This window comes from Podarcis raffonei, chromosome 1 (assembly GCF_027172205.1).
Source record: "Podarcis raffonei isolate rPodRaf1 chromosome 1, rPodRaf1.pri, whole genome shotgun sequence".
In the NCBI taxonomy this organism is placed as follows: domain Eukaryota; kingdom Metazoa; phylum Chordata; class Lepidosauria; order Squamata; family Lacertidae; genus Podarcis; species Podarcis raffonei.
Window position 1 is genome coordinate 134,902,068 of NC_070602.1, and position 23,868 is coordinate 134,925,935.

The window sequence follows — 23,868 nt, forward strand, 5'->3', positions numbered from 1 at the left end:
AAGAAAGAAAGAAAGAAAGAAAGAAAGAAAGAAAGAAAATACCTGCATCACTGTAAGCAATGCTAGGCTAGCATTTCTGCTTCTACCTTTGCATCTAAGCAACAGCTCAAAACTCCTTCTAGCTATGTGAGGGACTGTTTCTCCTATCCAAACACACTTTCTGTTTTTCTCACAGCAGATTTCACGAACCCTCAGCTTGCTAAATGGCATTTTCAGCAGTTAGGTAGGTGATCAGTATAGCAAAGGACAGTACCATAGCTCAGGGGCAGAACAGAAACCTGATGGGGAACATGTCTCTGGCTCAGTCCGTGGCGGTTAGGGGGTAGAACTCAGCCGTAAAAGTACCAGCCTAACCAGTTTCTTCCTTGGGCCTTTCAGGCGCAATTCCCTTCCCCTGCAGGTCTGAAGCAACATGGACACTCAAAAAAGCAGTAAAGATAACAGGCTTTTCAGTTCTGAACAATTAATTGGAACAACAGAGTTTTTGGTGCATGGACGAACCGGAAAGTGCCTTAGCTCTTCTCTAAAATTATTATTGCTGGAATCTACCACTTCATTTGCACTAAAGAGTTGGTGGTAATGGAAAAAAAAGAGCTTTGTTCCATCAATGGAGCAACTAGGATGTCTATGTCCTAACACTTAAGGAGATGCACAATAGGAAATATCATTCATGAAGGATAAGGCAAGTGCCAGAAGGTCACGAAAGGCAGCAAATAAACAACAATTTCACCATAAAGAATTGCAAACCTTGGATAATGGCTTCTTCTGGGCACAGTTAATCCCTCCAATGAAGACCATGTTGGGCATCACCGGTCTGGGGTAATCAAATGCAAAGTCTTGTCTAATTAGCCAAATGGATGCCTTACCAAAAAGTTCTAAGAGTGTAATTTTCCTTTGCAGAAATTCAGTTGCCAGATGTTCGTATTTTCCATAATATGAGTAACAATATAAAGAAGCTAACATCGACATTAAAACATTCTTCACACGCTCAGTAAATGTCATATGATCCGAGTAAGTTGTAAAATCCGCTGGGATGTAAGAAATGGGGCTTGGGCACTGAGCAGCTTGGAAGTCCAAACGACATGGAAGTCCACGCAAGAAGTAGACTGTAGGCAAGGAAAGATATTCAGCAAGGATTGGAGCGCAAGGCAGCACAGGATCAGAAAACACAGCATCAAAGTTGCTCTGCTGGAGGAACTGGATGAGTTCTTTGTCGTATAAAAGATGCTGACAAGCAGAAACAAACATGGTAGTAACTTGAGATATGTTTATATACATCTGTACCATGTTCTCTAGGAAATTCAGATTCTTAAGAGAATGCTCAGTCATCGAACTCAGAAGTTCATTCAGCTTCTCCTGGGTGTAAGGCACGGAATGTGTTCTTACAGTAAAATGCTCAGAAGACGTTTGCATGACCAAAGTGTTTTCTGGCATCACAACCACAACCTCATGTCCTTTTTGCGCAAGCATCTCCACTACCACTTGCATGCTTAGCCTGTGACTTCCATCTTGAGGCAACACCAACAGCTTCCCACTTTCGGCACAATGCCACAAAGAGAACCAAAAGGCAACTCCAGCAACCAGTTGAGACCTTGAATTCAGCCTTGCCATCGTGGTATCTAGAAGTCCTGACTTCCTTACACGCTTTGTGCCTAATATATGAAAGCAGATGTTGCAAGTATAACGTTGGTGCAGCCAATGGACTCACTCATACTAAGCATCAAGTAAATGTTTAATGTGTGCCCTCCACTGACGCTACTTTTATCAGGATCAAAGGCTGTGCATGAAATAATATTGAACAGATAAGAACAGGGCCAACCAAGTTCATGTTGTATGTTAACAACAACAAAAAAGAAAACTATTCAGCCACAAGAGTTGTAGAAGATGATTTAGCACAATTACGTGGTGTGCTTCTGTAACCCTCAGATTTTAAAATGTTAAATAGAATAAGCAATGATGGAACTTCAAAGAAAGGAGAGGAATTTAAGATTGAGAGCTGTCCCAGAAAGTGAAAAGGAAAGTTTGGCAGAGTTCCTTACAAGAGAATTTTTGGAATTTTGGCAAGTAAGTTTGAAAGAGGAGGAATTCAAGATAGTTACGGCCTTCAGACTGGGCAGAAGACAAAATAGAAAGAATCCAAGGGACTGCCTGATAACTCTAAGATCCAAGGAGGAGAGAGATAAAATATTAAACTTACAATATCAAAAATCTTTGGAGATTGAAGATTCTTTTGTGCAGATTTACAAGGATATTCCTAAATATATCTTGGAAGCGAGAACCTACTACAAGGACTTGACCACTCTGCTGAAGAGGAACAATATAATATACAGATGGGAGTACCCACAAGGCCTGTCTTTTAATTACAAAGGGGAAAAAATTAAAATTAAAACAGTGCAAGATAAAGAACAGTTTCTGGATAGGAACCAAGAGGACCTTGTGAAGGAAGTGGTGGACCTGACTACTGAGGTAAAAGACTTAGCGGACATCTCGAATTTGTCATTTGGACTTCAAACTTTAATAAAGGAAGAACAACTGCTGGGAGCTGTTGGGGGAGTATCTAAGTAAATAACAAGATGGCCCTACAATTTTTAAGTTGGAATTGTAACGGTTTAAACCTTCCCAGAAAAAGACGTGAGGTTTTTCATATTTTAAAAAAAGAACAATTGGATTTGATTTGTTTGCAAGAAACCCACGTGATTAGAACACATAGAAAATTACTTGTTAATAAAAGACTGGGACAGGAATTTATTTCATCAGACAAAGTGAAAAAAAGAGGAGTGGTGATTTATGCCAAGGAAAAATTGGCCCCCAAGTTGATGTTTAAAGATGAACAAGGAAGATACCTGGCAATTGAAATACAAGTCCAAGGAGAAAAATTATTGATAATTGGGATTTATGCTCCGAATGAAGGGAAGTCAGAGTTCTTTAAGAAACTACATGGGATATTAATGGATTATATGGATTATAATGTAATTATGATGGGAGACATGAATGGAGTGGTCTCTACAAACATGGACAAAGCACTAAGACAGGTGGTTTCTAAGGATGGGAGACTACCTAAGACTTTCTTTGAAATGACAGATAATATGGACCTGATTGACATTTGGAGAACAAGAAATCCTCTGGAGAGAGAGGGAACTTTTTTCTCCGAAGCAAAAATGACCTGGACTAGAATCGACCAAATTTGGGTAACTAGTGGGATGGCACCAAAGATAAGAAAAGTGGAAATCTGCCCAAAGACTTGCTCCGACCATAACGCCGTAAAGATGGAAATGAACATAACAACAGCTGGCTCCTTCAGATGGAGGATGAATGACTCCCTATTTAGAGACGAAGAGGTGTATAGAAAGGCCCAGAAAACAATCAAGGACTACTTTGAAATAAATCTGAAAACAGAGGTGGAAAAAAGAACAATTTGGGACGCAAGCAAAGCCGTTATGAGAGGATTTTTGATACAGCAGAATACTTTAAAAAAGAAGAGACAGAATGAAAAGAAAGACAAGATTTTGGAAAGAATAAAAGAAGGTGAAAAGAAATTGAGATCAAAGCCAAAGTCTCATGAAATTTTAAGAGAAATAAAGTTTTATCAGAGACAATATATGGAACTGATGAACCAGGAGATAGAATGGAAAATAAAACAAATGAGACAAAGGACATTTGAATCGGCGGATAAATGTGGGAAACTTCTGGCATGGCAATTGAAGAAAAGGCAAAAGTTGAATATGGTAACAAGCTTAGAGGTTGAAGGAAAGAACATTTTTAGGCCAAATGAGATCAGAAACTGCTTTCAGAGTTATTTCAGAAAACTTTATGCACAAGGGCCGGTGGACGAAAAAGAGATAGAAGAATTTCTTAAAAAATATGGATTACAAAAAATATCTGAACAAAGTAAAGTGACTTTGAATCAGAAAATAACTGAGCAAGAAATAGAGGGAGCCATTCAAAATATGAAATTGGGAAAATCTCCAGGACCAGATGGCCTGACTTCCAGATATTATAAAGCCTTGAAAGACTGGTTGATTCAACCGTTTAAGGAAGTCTGTAATGAAATTTTAGAAGGGAAAAAGGCACCTGAATCGTGGAAAGAAGCATATATTACACTTATACCAAAATCTGAGACTGAAAAGAATCAGATTAAGAACTACCGCCCTATATCATTGCTGAATGTGGATTATAAAATTTTTGCAGACATTTTGGCAAAAAGATTGAAGAGGGTTTTGGTGGGTGAGATTCATAAAGACCAGGCTGGCTTTCTCCCGGGAAGACATTTATCAGACAATGTGAGAAATATAATAGACATTATGGAGTTGCTTGAAAACAATATTAATACAAAGGCAGCATTAATATTTGTGGACGCTGAGAAAGCCTTTGACAATATCTCTTGGAGTTTTATGAAAAAGAATCTCAAAGGAATGGGGGTAGGCCAGGGTTTTGAGAATGGTATAGGTGCAATATACTCTGAACAAAAAGCAAAACTAATTGTAAATAACGTGGTCACTGAGGAAATTGCTATTGAAAAAGGGACACGACAGGGGTGCCCAATATCCCCATTACTTTTTATATCTGTTCTGGAGGTGTTATTAAATATGATTAGAGGGGACCAGCTGGTAAAAGGGATTCAGGTCGGAGCTAAACAATATAAGTTGAGAGCGTTTGCAGATGACTTAGTTTTAACTTTGCAAGAGCCAGACACTAGTACGAAAAGAGCCTTGGAGATAATACAAATCTTTGGTCGAGTAGCAGGTTTTAAGTTAAATAAACAAAAAACAAAGGTACTGGGGAAAAATTTAACAGTGGAGGAAAGAGAGAAGTTTCAGAGTGAAACTGGATTAATGGTAGCAAATAAAGTGAAATATCTAGGGGTTAATTTAACAACTAAGAATGTGAATTTATTTAAAGATAATTATGAGAAATGTTGGACAGAAATTAAGAAAGATTTGGAAATATGGTCAAACTTGAGACTTTCCTTGTTAGGCCGAATCGCTGTTATTAAGATGAATGTTTTGCCAAGAATGTTGTTTTTGTTTCAAACATTGCAGATTGTGGACAGAATGGACTGTTTCAAGAAGTGGCAGAAAGATATATCGAGATTTGTCTGGCAGGGCAAAAAGCCCAGAATAAAATTTAAGATATTAACTGATGCAAAAGAAAGAGGGGGGTTTGCCCTGCCGGACTTAAAATTGTACTATGAAGCAGCAGCTTTTTGCTGGCTGAAAGACTGGCTACTTCTTGAGAACACAGACATTTTGGACTTAGAAGGGTTCAACAATAGGTTTGGTTGGCACGCATATATATGGTATGACAAGGTAAAAACTCATAAAGGTTTCAAAAACCATATTGTTAGGAAAGCATTATACAATGCTTGGATTCGTTATAAAGATCTGTTGGAAAGTAAAACCCCTAGATGGTTGTCACCAATGGAGGCTAAGGAAGTTAAAAAACTTAATATGGAATCTAAATGGCCAAAAGATTGGGAAATTATAGAACAAGAAGGTGGAAATGTGAAATTACAGAGCTATGAGAAACTGAAGTCCAAAGTAAGAGATTGGCTTCATTATTACCAGATAAATGAAGTATTTAAACAGGACAGGAAAATTGGCTTCCAGGTGGAAAAGTCAAAGTTAGAAACAGAATTGTTAGAACCCAATACTAAGAATTTGTCTAGAATGTACAATTTGCTGCTGAAATGGAATACACAGGATGAAACGGTTAAATCAGCTATGATTAAATGGGCACAGGACATTGGTCATGACATTATGTTTGCTGACTGGGAACAGTTATGGACCACCGGTATAAAATTTACGGCATGTAATGCCTTAAGAGAGAATATTATGAAAATGATTTATAGGTGGTACATGACCCCAGTCAAGCTTGCAAAAATTTATCATTTGCCCAATAACAAATGTTGGAAATGTAATGAAACTGAAGGTACTTTCTATCACCTTTGGTGGACGTGCCCAAGGATTAAGGCCTTCTGGGAAACGATATATAATGAAATTAAGAAGGTGCTTAAGTGTACCTTTCACAAAAAACCAGAGGCTTTTCTCCTGGGCATGGTAGGCCAATTGGTGTCAAAGAAAGATAGGACGTTCTTTATGTATGCTACAACAGCAGCAAGAGTTCTACTAGCAAAGTATTGGAAGACACAAGAACTACCCACACTGGAAGAGTGGCAGACGAAGGTGATTGACTACATGGGACTAGCAGAGATGACGAGCAGAATCCGTGACCAAGGGAAAGAGACGGTGGAAGAAGACTGGAAGAAATTTAAATTGTATCTTAAAAATTCCTGTAAAATTATTGAGTGTTAAAATGTCATGGGTAAAGCATAGCAGATTTGCAGCGATAAATGATTAGACAAGAGGAAAGAAAAGGGTTAAAGAAAGGAATTAATAAGTAATTCAGACCAGGGGTTGCTGATAAAATTTAAAACAGGGATGCAGAAAAGGGAGGCATGGGGAAGTCGTTGAAATTGGGTATACGAAAAAATTTATGAAATTATACATGTTTATACGTTTGTTTGTGAGTGTTTGTTGCTTGTATTGTAAGAGGCAGCTATTCAGTAGCTGCATTCACGGGGCAATACTTTGTCCCTTGTTGGCTTAAGCGATTGCCAGGCTGATTGTCTTTGCCGCTCAGCAGCTCCCATTCATAGCCCCCAGGTTTGAAGTACAACAGGAAGCTTTGCATAGTGGCGGGGAAGCCAACATTTGGTTTTTGTCGTTGACAGCCTATTGTTGGGGGCTTAAGGGGCAAGTGCTTCGCCTTCCTATTGCCAACTTGTCCCTGCTGCTCAATTAATTTCAGTGCTTTGGGGCTGCTATATGGAAATTGTTAGTGCTCACTTTAGTCCAGTGCTGTGTAGCTGAGGGGTTTTTTCTGCTGCTTGGAAATTGAAACTTGGTAGCATTGATAGGGCTAGTAGAATACTTTTATTGCATAACCACCCAGTAATTGCTTACTTTCAGTGACATTAAAACTGACAAGTTTACAGAGGTTGAGCAGTTGATCCTTCAATTAATTTTATTAATTAATTGGTACTACAGCAATAGCAATTGGCGGTTGATCCTTTTTTAATTAGTTGATTTTATTGATTAATTGGATCTACAGCAATTGTATCGGGCTATTGATCCTCTTTGAATCAGTTGATCGTTCAATTAATTTTAATTAATTTGGAATAAAGCAATAGCAACCGGCTGTTGATCCTGTTGGATAAATTCGAAATTTTATCAGTCTATTTTAGACAGTAGGGTGTAAATTAATAATTTCTCGTTAGTAACTATTTCATTGTAATATTTGTATAAAATAATTAATTAATTAATTATTACTAAATAAATAAATAAATAAATCATAAATATTATATAAATAATAATAAAAATAAAATAAAATAAAATAATAATAATAATAATAATAATAATAATAATAAATAATTAAAAAAATAAAATAAAAAAATAAAATATAATAATAATAATAATAATAATAATAATAATAAAATTTATAAAATAATAATAATAATAATAATTAACATTAATTAATTAATTTTAAAAAAAACTTTTTCCTTATTAGGATAGTAGTGGGATAAGGTTTCAAGCTAGGTGTACGAAGCACATCTAATGGCTCCCAAGAGAAAGCGCGCGTCTGAAGCAGCACGTAGCTCAGCTGCCAGCGCACCCCGGGGGCAACGGGATAGAGGCAATAACCAAAAGCCCATTTCTCATTTCCTTAAAGCATTTAGGTCGTTTATAGATGACTACGAACATCGCTTCCCCGACGAAAACCCCAGTCCCCCATCATCTCCCGATTTGATTCCTGATACGCAGGTGGTTCCGGAGAGTCCACGATCTTCCCAATGGGATGATCTACCCAGCACCTCGGCCGCCCTCTTTAATGATTCTCAATTGGCAAGGGCAGGCACGAATTTCAGGACGGAACCGGTTAGGACCAGGTCAAAGTCACAGTCTTCCACACCCGTGACTCGGGGCCAGGGGGGGAAGGCGACATCTAAGTCTACCCGCGTAAATAATCCTGTTGTTCCTAGTTCTTCCAGATGTTTGCAGGATAAAAGGAACAGGGTGCAGTTACCGGAATCGGCCTCTTCATCCGAAGCTGAGGAGGATCAGCAGGAGTCGGAGACAGCCAATACTACAGAGCCCAAGGAAAAGCCTTCAGGGAAGAGGCGCGAGAAGAGAAAACACACTTGCAAGAAAAGCAAGTCGAAGAGGAAGGATTCAGATGATGAGACAGGTAGTTCTTCTTCTTCAGATTATGATAGTGACGCGTCCTTGGGTTCTTACTGGGGAAAGGGAGAGGAAATATCGGGTCTCCCAGACTGGGCTCTAACTAGGAGAGCGAACAGTCATCGGAAAAAGTTTGGGGGGACACAGGAGTGGAAGGACGGGGCCTTGGTAAAAGATTCAGTCACGTCCACCTATTCAACGGCAGATGTGATCCCAGGTGATCACTTATCCCCAAAATTGCGCGCAAAAATTCTGAATGGGGAATTTGTTGACATGTTTAAGTTAGTTCCCCCAGCAGAAGAGCTAGGGCGGGGCGAGAAGCGGCCTTCCCATGGGAAGCGTAGGACCAAGTACCCGCCCGTGCCAAGGACATTCGAGAACTGGTTGGATGGTTTCCAGGCTTTCATGGGGACGATTGTGGCAGCTTACCCCAAGAGGGCGGTCCACCTAGTCGCCTACCTTTCGCACATCCGCACCGCATGTGCCCTGTCAGGCGAAGCCGCTGCCATAAGTTATGATAAAAAGTTCCGTAGGAAGGCTTCCAGGATCCCATCAGCGCGCTGGGACCAGATTGAGAATGGCATCTGGTCAATAGCAGTGGGCCCATACGTTGAGAAGAAACCAGTAGAGTCCTTCAGATCGGCCAGAGCTGAACCCAGAAGGGAGTTTAGGCGTAAGGTATGCTGGGAGTACAATAAGGGGTCATGCCAAAGGCCGGCCTGTAAATATCCACACGAATGCGATAGATGCGCCGGGGCCCATCCTGCAGCATCCTGCTTTAAGGGGGGAAAGCAGCCCTTTCGTGGAGGCCGGGGGTTCCATCACTCCAGTTCCAGGGGAGCCCCCGCGGCCGGGAACAGAAGATAAGGCAGTTTCTGAATTGGCGTTTTCCCCTATTAAGCTAGCCCCACTTTGTGATCTCCTAGCCTACTACCCAGATAGACAGGCGGCTTCTTATCTTCAGGAAGGTTTTTCCACTGGTTTTCGAATCCCAGTAACAGGTTCCTTGACAGCAAAAGATTCACCCAACCAGAAATCCGTTAGAGAGAGGCCGGAAATTGCCGAACGGAAAATAGCTAAAGAAGTGAGTGCCGGCAGAGTAGCTGGCCCGTTCGATAGTCCCCCAATACCAAATCTACATATATCACCGTTAGGGATAGTGCCCAAGAAAACCCCTGGGGAATTTAGGCTCATTCACAATCTTTCGTACCCTAAAGGGGGATCGGTAAATGATGCCATCCCAACAGAGTTAAGTTCAGTGAAATATGCCACATTTGATCAGGCAGTAAAACTAATTAGGCGCTTTGGTCAAGGGGCACTCTTAGCCAAGTGTGATATAGAATCGGCCTTTCGTCTTTTGCCAGTGCACCCCAATGACTTTTGGCTGCTGGGATTCAAATTTCAAGAGAAGTATTATGTAGACAAGGCTATGCCGATGGGCTGCTCCATAGCTTGCTCGGCATTTGAGTCATTTAGCACCTTCTTGGATTGGGCTCTACATTTTCGAACTAACGCCACTGGGGTCACGCACTACCTAGATGATTTTCTTTTCGTGGGGAAACCAAACACTGGGGAATGTGCCTCCCTGCTTGGGGCCTTTTCAGCGCTGGCCCAGGACTTGGGTGTTCCCCTTGCAGCCGAAAAGACGGAGGGCCCGACTACGTGCCTCACGTATTTGGGCATTGAGCTGGATACAGTTGCCCAATCATCCCGCTTACCGGAAGAGAAGATTGACACCCTTAAGAAACTAATTCATGCCACCCTCACACTTAGGAAAATCACCCTCCGACAGATACAATCCCTGTTAGGCCATTTCAATTTTGCTTGTAGAGTGGTTTCCCCTGGACGCCCTTTCTGTGCCCGCCTAGCCAGGCTTTCGGTGGGTCTCAAGCACCCACACCACAGAGTCCGTCTTCCAAAGACAGTTAAGGCCGACCTAGAGGTTTGGGCGACATTTTTGGAACACTATAATGGAGTGTCCCTATGGCAGGATGTCCTTAACTTGTCCTCAGATTTTCAGGTACAATCGGATGCAGCAGGCTCTCTGGGCTTTGGCTTGTATTTCAAGGGTCGATGGTGCGCCCAACATTGGCCAATGGGCTGGCAGGGCAAGGGCATCACGCGGGATCTCACTTTTCTCGAGTTTTTTCCAATAGTAGTGGCTGTGCATATCTGGACGGAGGAGTTCCAAAATCGCAGAGTGTGCTTCAGAACCGACAACCTGGCAGTGGTGAACATTCTAGCGAGGCAGTCATCCCGGTCTGAGAGGGTCTCCTCTCTCCTACGGTTGTTCGTTCTTCGGTGCCTTGAGTACAACATAGTCTTTTCAGCCAAATTCATACCGGGGGTCAATAATGATATAGCTGATGCATTATCTCGCTTTCAGATGTCTCGCTTCCGGTTGCTGGCACCTGGAGCACAGCTGTTGCCCGAACCCTTTCCGGAGCACCTGTGGAACGTTGGAGACGCAAAGTGATTAAGGGAGTATTAGCGTCTGTTGCACCCTCCACTCTCAGGTCTTACAAGAAGGCCTGGTGCGATTTTTTGGGCTACAGGTCTGGCTCTTCGGGGCTTTCGGCTAACGCGCCTCCCACCACTGATGACGTTTTGCAATACCTTGCGCACCTAGATGACCTAGGGCACGCGCCTAAAACATTAAAAATACACGTAGCTGCCATTAGCTTCTTCGCTAAGGCCACGTTCTCCTACGATCCATGCAGTGACTTCCTGATCCGCAGAGCTATCGAAGGCTGGGGCAGGTTGCAACCCCCTAGGGTTCAGGGCCGTAAGCCAATTTCTTATGGGTTGCTCTCTCAAATACGCAAAAAACTTCGGTCAATCTGTTGGTCCCGGTTTGAGGCCCGCCTCTTTTCCATGGCATATGCCATCGCCTTTTTTGCCGCCTTAAGAGTGGGCGAGGTGGTAGTCGAAGGTAGCCCAAATGGTTTGATGCGTGGCCTCCTTATGGAAGACGTGCAGCTGTCTGAGACGAGCGTGATGGTACGGATACGTCAATCCAAAACTGATCAGGCCGGTAGGGGTGTCCTTCTTAAACTCACAGCGTCTGGGGGGCAGGGCCCATGCCCAGTAAAGGACACTAGGCGGTATCTTTGTCTCAGACCGCCTGGCCAGGGTCCGCTTTTGATTCACGAAGACGGGTCCCCCTTATTGAGACACCAATTCACAAGGGTACTCCGCAAAGCTATTGATGCTTGCGGTTTAGCTTCCTGGGATTATGCTGCCCACTCTTTTAGGATCGGCGCTGCCTCAACTGCTGCGCGCTTGGGCTTGCCCGCGGACAAGATTAAAGAAATGGGCCGATGGAAATCCAATGCTTATAAAGGGTACATCCGCTAGTTTCCCCTCCGCTATGTTGAACCTACTTACCCGTTTTTCCCCCTTTTCTTTCGTCCTCAGCCGTTCTCAGGAGAAGTGTGTGGATTTGCGGCCACAGTATAGTCCATTGGGCCTGCGTTCGGGCGGTCAGCTGCGGCCTTACCCACCATCTTGGTTTGCCACCTGGGATGCGAGTTTCCTGGTTTTCGAAACGCGGCATGCGGTGGGAAGAGCTTATGCCATTGCTGATTGGGCAGAGTAGCCACGTTTGGCCCTCCAGACATCCTTATCATTCACTTGGGAGAGAATGACCTTGCTAATATGAGAAGCGTGGACTTGTTGTGGAACATAAAAAGAGACTTGGAGGCGATCGCGGCCTTGTGCCCCAGAACAATGGTGTTCTGGTCCTCCTTCTTGAAAAGAATTGTTTGGCGCGGTGCGCAGAGCTGTATGGCCATTGAAAAAACCAGGAAACTCTTGAATCGGGCGGTAGCCCGTTGGGTACGCTTTATGAATGGCCGAGTCATTTATCATGACCGTATCCGGATCGGCGACCAAGCCATATACCGGAATGACGGAGTTCATCTAACAGACATTGGGAATGACATCTGGTTGGACAGCGTTATTAGTAGCATTAGGGATTGGTTGCAGCTGTGAGGGTATTGGCGGCGAGCCCCTTTGCGGCTCGGGTGGCGGTTAGGCATTGGATTCATGTGTTGTGCTGTGTCAAGGGCTAGGTGTGGCCATCGCCTATGCTATCTACCGTGGGTTATTCCGTTAAAGGAATCTGGCGGTCGTGTATTCCGTCCGATGCCTGCTTGGCGGGAGGCCATGGCACGACCCTCGGTGACATCAGGGGTGAGCCTATAGTTGGATTAGCATCAACAGGCTCCACCTACTGTTGAATAAACCCACCTCCTATAGTCATCCAATGCCTAAGCCAATACCTTTTCACTGCTGTAATCAATAAAGTTGTGGCCTTTCCTTGCCCATTAACCTTATATCACGTGTCCTTGTGTATTTATTTCACTTAGCGGGGGTCGGGCCCTCGATCCACAATAAATTGCTATAGCTGACATACAGAAAGACAGAGGGCGTAACACTAACAAAATAACTACAAATGTCATGATAAAGTGTTACAAACCTTGGATAATGGCTTCTTCAGGGCACAATTAATCCCTCCAATAAAGACCATGTTGGGCATCACAGGTCTGGGGTAATCAAATGCAAAGTCATACCTCAGCAACCAAAGGGATGTTTTACTAAAAAGTTCCAAGGCTGTAATCTTCCTCTGCAGAAACTCAGTAGCAAGCTGTTCATATTTTTCATAAAATAAGTAGCAAACTAAAGAACTGAACTGAGCCATTAAAACATTCTTCACACGCTCAGTAAATGTCATATGATCCGAGTAAGTTGTAAAACCCTCTGGGATGTAAGAAATGGGGCTTGGGCACTGAGCAGCTTGGAAGTCCAAATGACATGGAAGTCCACGTAAGAAGTAGACTCTAGGCAAGGAAAGATATTCAGCAAGGATTGGAGCGCAAGGCAGCACAGGATCAGAAAACACAGCATCAAAGTCGCTCTGCTGGAGGAACTGGATGAGTTCTTTGTCATATAAAAGATGCCGACAAGCAGAAACATACATGGAAACACCACGAGATACATTTCTATAGAATTGAACAACCTTCTCCAGGAGGTGAGCATTATTAAAAATATTCTCACCTATTGCCCTGTAAAATTCGTCCAACTGCTCCTGGGTGTAAGGCACGGAATGTGTTCTTACAGTGAAATGCTCAGAAGACGTTTGCATGACCAAAGTGTTTTCTGGCATCACAACCACAACCTCATGTCCTTTTTGCGCAAGCTTCTCTACTGCTATTTGCATGCTCAGCCAGTGACTTCCATCTTGAGGCAACACCAACAGCTTCCCACTTTCGGCACAATGCCACAAAGAGAACCAAAAGGCAACTCCAGCAACCAGTTGAGACCTTGAATTCAGCCTTGCCATCGTGGTATCTAGAAGTCCTGACTTCCTTACACGCTTTGTGCCTAATATATGAAAGCAGATGTTGCAAGTATAACGTTGGTGCAGCCAATGGACTCACTCATACTAAGCATCAAGTAAATGTTTAATGTGTGCCCTCCACTGACACTACTTTTATCAGGACCAAAGGCTGTGCATGAAATAATATTGAACAGATAAGAACAGGGCCAACCAAGTTCATGTTGTATGTTAACAACAACATAAAAGAAAACTATTCAGCAGCAAGAGTTGTAGAAGATGATTTAGCACAATTATGTGGTGTGCTTCTGTAACCCTTAAATTTTAAAATGTTAACTAGAACAAGCAACACAGAACAGAAAGGCAAGGCCAGTGGCTCGTTGAGACCTTGAATTCATCGTTCCTGTCATGGTAACAAGAAGCCCTGACTTTGATATACTGTATGCCTAATGCACAAAATCAGATGTTGCTGAGTATAATATTGGTGTAGCCCACAGCATCACTGATTCCAAGCATCAGGTAAATGTTTAATAAACGTCCTCCGCTGATCTTATGACCGGGGCTACATTCAAACTTACTAAATAGATAAGAATAGGGCCAAATGACTTTATGTTGTACATTAACGAAACAAATCTCTTCAGTAGCAATATTTGCCTGCAGATGATTCAGCATAAGTTTGTAGTTTTATCCTGTAGTTCACGGAGGTCAGGCAGTATAGTTACCATAATGTCATATATTGTACTCTTTTTTGTGAGCTTCCTATGGAGCATCAACTTTATTGTTGCTAGAAAGGGGACCTCCCTAAACCCGATAAATTAATAAATGGTAGAATTCTGATTATTTGGGATATGAAGGCAAAATACAAGCTGCAGAAGTATTTCTGGGCTAGTTTATGCAAAATAACCTAGCAATGTAGGGCCATTAAAAACAACAAAGGGCCATTGGCAAGGCAAGAGTCCTTTCCTCTGCCCTGAGGTGTGAACAGATATGGGGAGATGGGGTTGGAAGGTTGACAGGGTAACTGGATGTCAAAGGAGCCAGCCTCTGCAGAGGATTGGGGGGCAATGCAACATTGTGCAATGTGCTGATGTCCCATGTGCAACATCATCTGAATATTGAGGATGGCTGCCCCTCAAAAAAAAAAAAAATATTCAGGGGGCTGAAACTGCCTTGGCCCCTAGAAGTTGGTGCCTATGCTGGGTGTGATGTCACAGAAGAGTTTGGGGCCTTTGGCACAAGGCTTGGAATAGCTGAGAACAAAGGACAGAACCATTTGGGCAGGCTGGCTGAAGGGAGGCTGGGAGAGAGGCCTTGGACTCCAGGGCTGCACTGCTGTGGGGAACAAGCCTCTTTTGACATGACCATACTATAAGATCTGGACTCCCTCCAGGCAGACTGAAGGTGTAAATAGGTGAATAAACCATATTTCTTAAAGCTACGACAGTGCGTCTTCAATTCCCCAAAGGAGCACAGACCCTGGTTTATGGCCAAGACCTCTGGAATCCTGTGCACGGCTCAGCAGGAATTGGGGTGGCCAGTAACAATATTAAAGAAAACATAATCTCTTGTACATATTTCTATGTAAAAGAGAGGACAAGTGGAGCCGGAATATCTTATTTCTGATATCAAGCATTACAGCTAGCAACTAATTATTGTGAGTTTCCTCATAGAGAGGAAAGGCAGAAATTAAAGGTATTATACAGCCTGCCCCCATGACCACCCAGAGCGAGGCAGATCGAAGAGGCAGCAGCAGATAGGCCAGCAGCAGACCAGGAGTAGCCAGTGCCAATTGCGGCATCATCCTCTCTTGTTACTTAAAAAAACAACAACACATTTTCTTAGTCAGATGGCAGCAAGCCAGTGTAGCATATGGTAACAGACATTCATTTTAATATTTTTATTTTAAATATATATTGAGATGTATTCAATTCTCCCTCTCTTTGCTTTGTGCAATGAGTGCAATGGGACTCCTGTTTCCTCGGCTTCCCACATCCATCTCCAGAATATGCAACAGAGGGACTTCCAACCATCTGGAGTTGATTTTGAGGGTTTTTTTGGGGCGGGGGTGGGCTTGAAGGGAATAGGAAAGGACAGAGTTCCACTGCCTGCACAAAGTCAATTGCACTGGTGAAGCTTCAGCACTGGGTATCACCCACTATCCTTTTTTTACATGAAAATAGTGCTTAGCTCCAGACAAACATGTTTGGCATCAGTGGAGTAGAAACAAAAGCAAATCAGTTTGTCAAGGATCCCAACATATTGAGTAGAGTTGCTACCTCCTTAATAACACTAGTCAAGGCACAGATCATAGCATAATGCAGGCGACGGAGGTCCTGTAAAATTGCAGATATATAGTAATTTCATGAGAAAGTGTTTCAAACCTTGGATAATGCCTTCTCTGTTCAGAGTTTATCTCTCCAGTTAAAACCATGTCTGAGGTAATCAAATGCAAATTCATACCTCAGCGACCAAAGGGATGTTTTACTTTTAAAAAAATCCAAGATTGTAATCTTCCTCTGCAGAGATTCAGAAGCAAGATACACATATTTTACAAAAAAAATAAAGTGCAAAATAAAGAATTTAAAACCATCATTAAAATGTTTGTTACATGCTCAGTAAATGTCATATGATCTGAATAAGCTGTATAAGTTCCTTGATAAACTAACGGGAAGGATCCGAAACCGGCGGGACCAGAAGTTTACCAAGGACTGGAGTAAATTTACGGATTATTTGAAAAGTATTTGTGACGACCAGATGACGTTTGTAGGTTTGCAAGAAGTTCTGTGAGGAATAATATTAGAAATATTGCAAAAATGGAGAAGGAGACGTGATATGTTAAGAGATGTAAAGACAATAGTAAGTTAGGAAATGCGTAAGAAGTGATTAAGACGGAGGATTGTCAGAGGTGCTGATGGAAGTCCAATAAGAATATATTTGTGATAAATTGTGTGGTATGTTTTATAATTTTGTATGTTAAAAACCAATAAAAATATTTAAAAAAATAAAATAAATAAAAAAGAATAAGCTGTGTAAGTTCCTGAGATATAAGGCAGGGGGCTTGGATTCTGGGCTGCTTCAGAATTCAAACCATATGGAAGTCTATGCAAGAAGTAGACTATAATCAAGGAAAGATATTCAGCCCAAGGAGCAGGGGATTCTAAGATGCGGCATCAAAGTTGCTCTGCTAGCTCTCTGTCATGCAAGTAGAAGCAAACATGGAAATAATCTGAGATATGTTTTTAAATACTTGAACAACCTTTTCCAGAAGTGAGAATTATTTAAAACATTCTCACCTACTGCACAGCAAAATTCACCTAAGCAGGCAGGGGCACGGTGTGTGCCCTGGGGGCATGACATGTTGCCCCCAGGGGCATGGCGCGCATCCCGGGGGTCTGGTATGCCGCCCGCGAGGGCATGGTGCGCCACCCGCAGGGGCGTGGCACATGTTCTGGGGGTGTGACGCGCCACCTGGGGGCGTGGCACCTGGCGCACACGTGGGGATGTACGGCACGTGTCCAGGGGGCGCCGCGATGGCACCCTACCGGAATAGTGGTGCCGGGGGCAGTCTGCTCCCTCTACACTCCCGTTCCTCTGCCAGTGGCCCTGAACTCATCAAGTAAATGTTTAACGTGTTGACTCTGCTGAACCTATAGCCACCAGCATTAGACCATTATCTAATCATAAGAATTCCAGTTGAGTTATTTACATTAACGAAATCTTAAGTTACTACAGTTATAGAAGATGATTCATCACAGTTAAACACTTTGGTTTTGTAACAAGCGGAGGTCATAAAAGTTCATAACTACTTGTTGAAGATGTTAAAGGTTATTACATTCCAGCAAGATGAATATTTTGTTCTTTTTTTCTTTAAAGTTTATTAAATTTCTCGCTCCTAAATTTTTCGTCATCTACATGGTGATGTCTAGGTGGTGCTTTTTATCACCACACACCTTCTGTGCGCTGCTCACCTAAATACAATCTAGCAACAACTCAACTCAAATGATCTTAATTCGTCTATTGCAGGGGTCAGTAACTATTTTCAGCCGTGGGCCGGTCCACCATCCCTCACAGACCATGTGGTGTGCAGGACTATAATGAACAAATAAAATAATGAACGAATTCCTATGCCCCACAAATAACCCAGAGATGCATTTTAAATAAAAGCACACATTCTACTCATGTAAAAACATGTTGATTCTCGGACTGTCCGCGGGCTGGATTGAGAAGGCGATTGGGCCGCATCCAGCCCCCGGGCCTTACGTTGCCTACCCCTTGTCTATTGCCACTGACTGATGCTCACTGAAGGCATGCCCAAAAGATCTTTGGCGACTGTAACTGCAATATATATATACAACCCTTAAATAATGTTTCTAACACAGAGGTCTTCTACAAGACTGTTTTTGCACAAGTCCTTTGTATTATTTTTATTTTAAAAATATAGATGCCATTGCAAAAGTTGCAAGCTTCTGTTTTGCCCATTAGCTATTAGCTTGATTTGGTATTTATTTCATCTTCTTTTTTACCTACAGTTTAGACTCAGTGGAGCACATGCTCCTTTTTCTGTTGCTGTTAAAATAAACAACAAAAATGGAGAGGACCGGTCTCCCCATCAAATTGCTTCCTTACAGAATCAAGAGTTTAAGCTTTTCTATCTGGCTTGCTTGGTTTTTTTGAGAAACAAATACAATATAATGGATTCTGGTAGGTAGTCGTGTATATCTGAAGAAGTGTGCATGCACACAAAAGCTTATACCAAGAACAAACTTAGTTGGTCTCTAAGGTGCTACTTGGGAGGGACGCGGTTGGCGCTGTGGGTAAAACCTCAGCGCCTAGGACTTGCCGATTGTCAGGTTGGCGGTTCGAATCCCCGTGGCGGGGTGCGCTCCCGTTGCTCGGTCCCAGCGCCTGCCAACCTAGCAGTTCGAAAGCACCCCCGGGTGCAAGTAGATAAATAGGGACTGCTTACTAGCGGGAAGGTAAACGGCGTTTCTGTGTGCTGCACTGGCTCGCCAGATGCAGCTTGTCACGCTGGCCATGTGACCCGGAAGTGTCTGCGGACAGCGCTGGCCCCCGGCCTCTTAAGCGAGATGGGCGCGCAACCCTAGAGTCTGGCAAGACTGGCCCGTACGGGCAGGGGTACCTTGACCTTTACCTTTAAGGTGCTACTTGACAATATAATTGAATGCTGTAAGGTTTTTTGTTCTTTTAATGCTTTAGTTTTAGTGACATGCATTGCAGGTTGGGAGCTCCAAAGCTTTTGTGTGGCCAAGTGCCCAACGTCAGCCCCATGGCCTCCACATACTGTAGCGCTAATTTTCAAACCATCTTCAAGGGTAGCTTCCCACAGAGCACATTACATTCACCCGAGCCCATGTACACATTTGATCAGAAAGGGAATGTACGGTAATCACCTGGTGCCCATTACCGGATTTATATAAAGTCACTCAGATTCGGGAAGAGGTAGACTCCACCATGGGAGCAGGGCCAGGGCAGGAGAGTGCTAGAGTCCTGTCTAGTCAAGTTGCTTGGGATCAATTTCAATCTGTTACCTCTGAGGATGTGGACAGGCTGCTTGGACGAGTGAAGCCAACCACCTTGATCCTTGTCCATCCTGGGCGATGGGCTTCGCAGGGTGGTGAATGCTTCTCTCTGTGAGGGAGCCTTCCCAGACCCGCTGAAAGAGGCGGTCATTAAACCGCTTCTTAAAAAAAAAACTCTAGACCCGGGCAATATGGCCAACTATCGCCCAGTCTCAAATCTTCCATTCTTGGGCAAGGTGATTGAGCGAGTGGTTGCTGAACAACTCCAGGCACGCCTGGAAGAAGCGGACCATTTGGATCCCTTCCAGTCTCCTGACTCCTGATTCAGGCCTCATCATGGGACTGAAACTGCCTTGGTCGCGCTGGTCAATGATCTCTGGCGGGCTAGGGACAAAGGTGAGAGCTGTTTCCTAGTTCTGCTGGATCTCTCAGCAGCTTTTGATACCATCGACCATAACATTCTTCTGGACCGTCTAGAGGGGCTGGGAGCTGGGGGCACCGTCATACAGTGGTTCCGCTCCTTTCTCCTGGGCCGTGTTCAGAAAGTGGTGGTGGGGGATGAGTGTTCAGACCCCTGGGCTCTCACTTGTGGGGTGCCACAGGGTTCTGTCCTCTCCCCCATGCTTTTCAACATCTATATGCAGCCACTGGGAGAGATCATCAGGGGGTTTGGGCTGGGTGTTCATCAATATGCGGATGATACCCAGCTCTACCTCTCTTTCAAATCAGAACCAGTGAAAGCGGTGAAGGTCCTATGTGAGTGTCTGGAGGCGGTTGGAGGTTGGATGGTGGCTAACAGATTGAGGTTGAATCCTGACAAGACAGAAGTACTGTTTTTGGGGGACAGGAGGCGGGCAGATGTGGAGGACTCCCTGGTCCTGAATGGGGTAACTGTGCCCCTGAAGGACCAGGTGCACAGCCTGGGAGTCATTCTGGACTCACAGCTGTCCATGGAGGCGCAGGTCAATTCTTTGTCCAGGGCAGCTGTTTACCATGCATACTTGGCTTCAGACACATGCTGAGCGCATGATAGATGTCATACAGTCTATACAGTCTATATAGACCCCGATCTTTCCACAAGTGGAATTGCTCACACCTCTTCCTGTCTGAAGGCTGGATGATTCCAATATGGAAAGAGCAGAGAGGTGCCCTGGACCAGAGAACTTCTACACTTCCTCCACATTATCAATGCTCTCTTCAGAAAAAGATGAGATACATCCCTTAATATAGGTCTAGATATACTAAGAAACAGCAGCACACATATTGAAGGACTAGAGGGAATTAATTCATAGGGTCTCTTTGGCTATTTTAATTAGCTGCTTTAGATGAAAAGCCTCAGGATAGTACTTCAGATCAGGCATTCTCAGTCCTTCCTTCATCCAAGGTCTATAGAGGGTCTTACTGGTCACATGACCACGCTTCCCCAAGCGATAAATCCATTGAGCAACAGTTGCCATTTAACAAAGGTATCTGAGGGGATAGTTACAGGGAGGGTTTGAAACAAAAATGGGAATCTTGGTAAAACAGAGGTCTTAATTGCTGCAATCCAGTCCAGGCAACTAAGCCGTAGGTGTTTCCAAGACTTCAGCTCGGCTTCAATTGAATTATGCCATTTCCCCAAATTCCTTGGCCAAAGTTGCTTGAGATCGTTCATGATAATCATTGTTGCAATCTAGCTCATGGAGAAAATTGGAACATAATTTTTGAGCCATTCATGACTTGATTGAGAATGAGAATACCGATATTGCTCATGTTCCTGAAACCTGGGAGGATGAGCTGGGATGAGCTGTTCTGACTCAGCTGTGGCTGCCCAGAAACTAGACACAACATCAGCGCATGCTGCAGGCATGCTCCTTTAGGCACCAGGGGAAATCTCATTCAGGCAAGCATTTTCAGTTCAGTTAACGAGGTGTTATTAGGAGAGTTCTTACCACTTATAGATATTTTGTATATTTTATAGACTATTTATAGATTAGGTATTTAGTGAACTCATTGCATGTTTTCTATTGAGTTTTTTTTTTGTTTGTTTTTTTTTGCTGGGGTGGTGGTTGGAATTAATATCAAACTGTACCACAAAAGAAAAAATAGCACTGGTTGCACCAAACTGGTGATTGACTAGAAAGTCTAAAAATCATGCTTCTACTCATAAAAGAAATTCTACAGAATTCAGAATCCTGTCGTAATAAATTTAACAACAACAAAAATAAAATAATCATAACAATAAGCAACAGCAGCAGCAGCATTACCAACCTGAGATAACGGCTTCTTCCAGGCACAGTTTACCCCTCCAATTATAATCATATTTGGCATTAATGGCCTTGGATATTCAGCCACAAAGTCCATTCTCATCAGCCAAATGGATCCATGACTTAGAAGTTCTGTGAGACTCAGATCTCTCTGCAGAAACTCTGAAGCAAGACTTGCATAAGGAGAGTAGACAAAACTGCAGAGGAAGTATTCTGCCAGGTGGAACAGCAGATTTTTCACACGCTGGGCAAACGTCATATGATCTGAGTTTCCTGTCATACCTCTTGGGACATAAGAAGGAGGCCTCGGACAGTGCGTAGCTTCAAAGTCAAAACCACATGGTATTCCTCGTAAGAAAAAGACAGAAGGGATGCCAAAGTAGTCAGCAACTATCTGGCCACAAGGCATCATAGGATCTGTAAAGAGAGCATCAAATTTGCTCTCCTTGATATAGCTCATCAGTTCTTGGTTGTATAGTAAATGTGTGCAAGCAGCTAAGAACATAGCATTTGTCTGTTTCATTCTCTCAATTGCTCTAAAAAACCTGACCAAAAAAGGAAGCTCTTGAAAATTGTCATTTCCAAATTCTTTAATAGAGATATCCATTTCTTCTTGGGTGAAGGGCACTGGATAACTTTTCAAAGTATAAACATCATCTGACGCTTTTATGTGCATATTGATTTCAGGTGCAACGACGACTATCTCGTGTCCATTCTTCTTGAGTTGGTTCAGGATGGATTGCATGCTGAGCCAGTGGCTTCCATCCATGGGTACCACCAGGAGTTTCCCACCAGAAACAAAACTCAAAGAATATAGAAGCAGCATGAGGATGGAAACGTATGCCTGGGAGCAGGCCATAGGAGCCATTTTTCTGGTCTGTCTGCTTGCTTCTCTCTCAGAAAGTATCAGGTGTATGCTCCAAACCAGCCCCTTATATACTGAGTGCAAAGTCTGACCTGGTGTGCCCTCTTGAAGTAAACATTTAACTAAAAGCCAAGGCTTCTGGTTAAACATTTACTTTGGGAGGTGCTAAAGCTTATAAAAGGTACTACTGGAATTATACAAAATGTTTAGCCATCCTTCGTTTTCTTGTTATTGCTTGCATTGTTACAGAGAATACTTTTGCAGTTGTTATGTTTGAAAACAATAAAAACTTTCCATTGTAATTATAATAAAAGAAGTGAGCGAATGAGTAGTGGTTAGAGCCTGCTCAGCTAAGGAACAGGCACAGAGTCAATGCAGTATTTAATCCCATCCTTGCATCCATCAGATGCCATTGTCATAAATGATGTCAGCCGATGGGCAAGTACAGCTGGTGGGCATCTGAGAGATTCAGGAAGGGGTTGCACTGAAATCCATGCTAAAATGAAGGGGGAATACTTGTTTTACCAGCTTCTTGCAAGGTGTTTTTAAGTCTCAACTTCAGGACTTCAAAGCACCTTGCCCACAGGGTCAACCCTGAGAAGGATCAGGCCAGTGGAAGCAAGATATTTCTCCAACCCTGCTAGGAATTTATCAGTGTGGACTTGATAGTTCTTGTTCTTACATAATGAATCCTATTTATTCTTCAACTGAAAACATCATTGCTCTATAGGATTGTATTTGTGTGACACGTTATTTAATTTAAATGTTCATATTAAATAAACTTATTGCACAGTTTCATCACCACCTAATATAACACTGTGCTCTGCAGGAGTCTTTCAGCTTCTGAGCTGACTCATCATTATCTGAGCAGTGATAATGTGAGATTTTATCACCAATAGCCTCAGATTTACCCATAATTCCCCTTCCTACTCCTCACAAAGTCTGATACAGTTCTTTTAATTGTGTGGTGCCAGGGGAGCATGTTTGGGATGCAGCTATGACAGCGACACCGCCATTGCCAGCCTTATCATGAGCCATGCTGAGCTACATCTCTCTTCTCCCCATTTGCGCCTATCATTCCCCGCTCTTGCTTTCCTAGCCAGCTGCCGGCCTGACACAAGGGATGTGGGAGCTCCTGCTTTCCCCCTGAGGAAGGGAGTGCTGGACTTTTTTAAAGAACCCATTTATCTTAGCCAAATGGAGCTGTAACACAGACATCGGAGATATGTTAGGTGTCAGTTTGTGTGCTGGTAAGGAAAAGAAGTAATAATTCAGGTTCTGTTGAATCAAAGTCAGGCAACACAGAGGTCAGATAAGGCAAAATTCAAAGAAAACATAGTATCAGCATCAAGTTTTATTTCGGTCACAGACCAGCAAAGACAACATAGCACCTTGGATAGCTCCTTGTGACTCTCAGGCTGACAGAGCAAAATCTCGGGCAGCAAGATTCACAGGGGCAGCAGATTCAGTCTCTAAGAAATGCATTGCTGGCTGCTACTTGGAGGCACGTCTACCACCTCCTTGGCAGCCCACCCCCAGGCCACCTCTACAGAGGCCTCTCTGCAAAAAGGAGGCACTGCTCATCTCCCACCCATAGCAAGAAAATGGTGAGGGCTGCCCTCTGGGGTCTCCTGGGTTCTGC

General features: G+C 43.2%; 2 protein-coding genes across 5 annotated transcripts in view; both read right to left on the minus strand.

The window, feature by feature from the left end:
- LOC128401060 (UDP-glucuronosyltransferase 1-6-like) overlaps window positions 1-23,868 on the minus strand; it is a 47,526-nt gene that overhangs the window by 13,544 nt on the left and 10,114 nt on the right. Inside the window, exon 1 of one of the 4 annotated variants that reach the window (XM_053363946.1) lies at window positions 21,366-22,280. The exons of 2 other annotated variants lie outside the window; for them this stretch is intronic. In XM_053363946.1, the coding sequence (XP_053219921.1) occupies window positions 21,366-22,229 (864 nt within the window). In that variant the 5' untranslated portion in view covers window positions 22,230-22,280. Of the gene's footprint in view, window positions 1-747; window positions 1,721-21,365; window positions 22,281-23,868 lie in introns of those variants that run through there. One more of the 4 variants, XM_053363958.1, reaches the window with a different exon arrangement.
- On the minus strand, window positions 12,642-13,782 carry LOC128401106 (UDP-glucuronosyltransferase 1A1-like). Its single transcript, XM_053363962.1, has one exon. The coding sequence runs from the start codon at window positions 13,579-13,581 to the stop codon at window positions 12,697-12,699; it is 885 nt and encodes a 294-aa protein (XP_053219937.1). The 5' UTR covers window positions 13,582-13,782; the 3' UTR covers window positions 12,642-12,696.

Bases quoted from the DNA above. Each gene is read 5' to 3' on its own strand.
- LOC128401106 (XM_053363962.1), bottom strand. From the start codon at position 13,581: ATGGCAAGGCTGAATTCAAGGTCTCAACTGGTTGCTGGAGTTGCCTTT.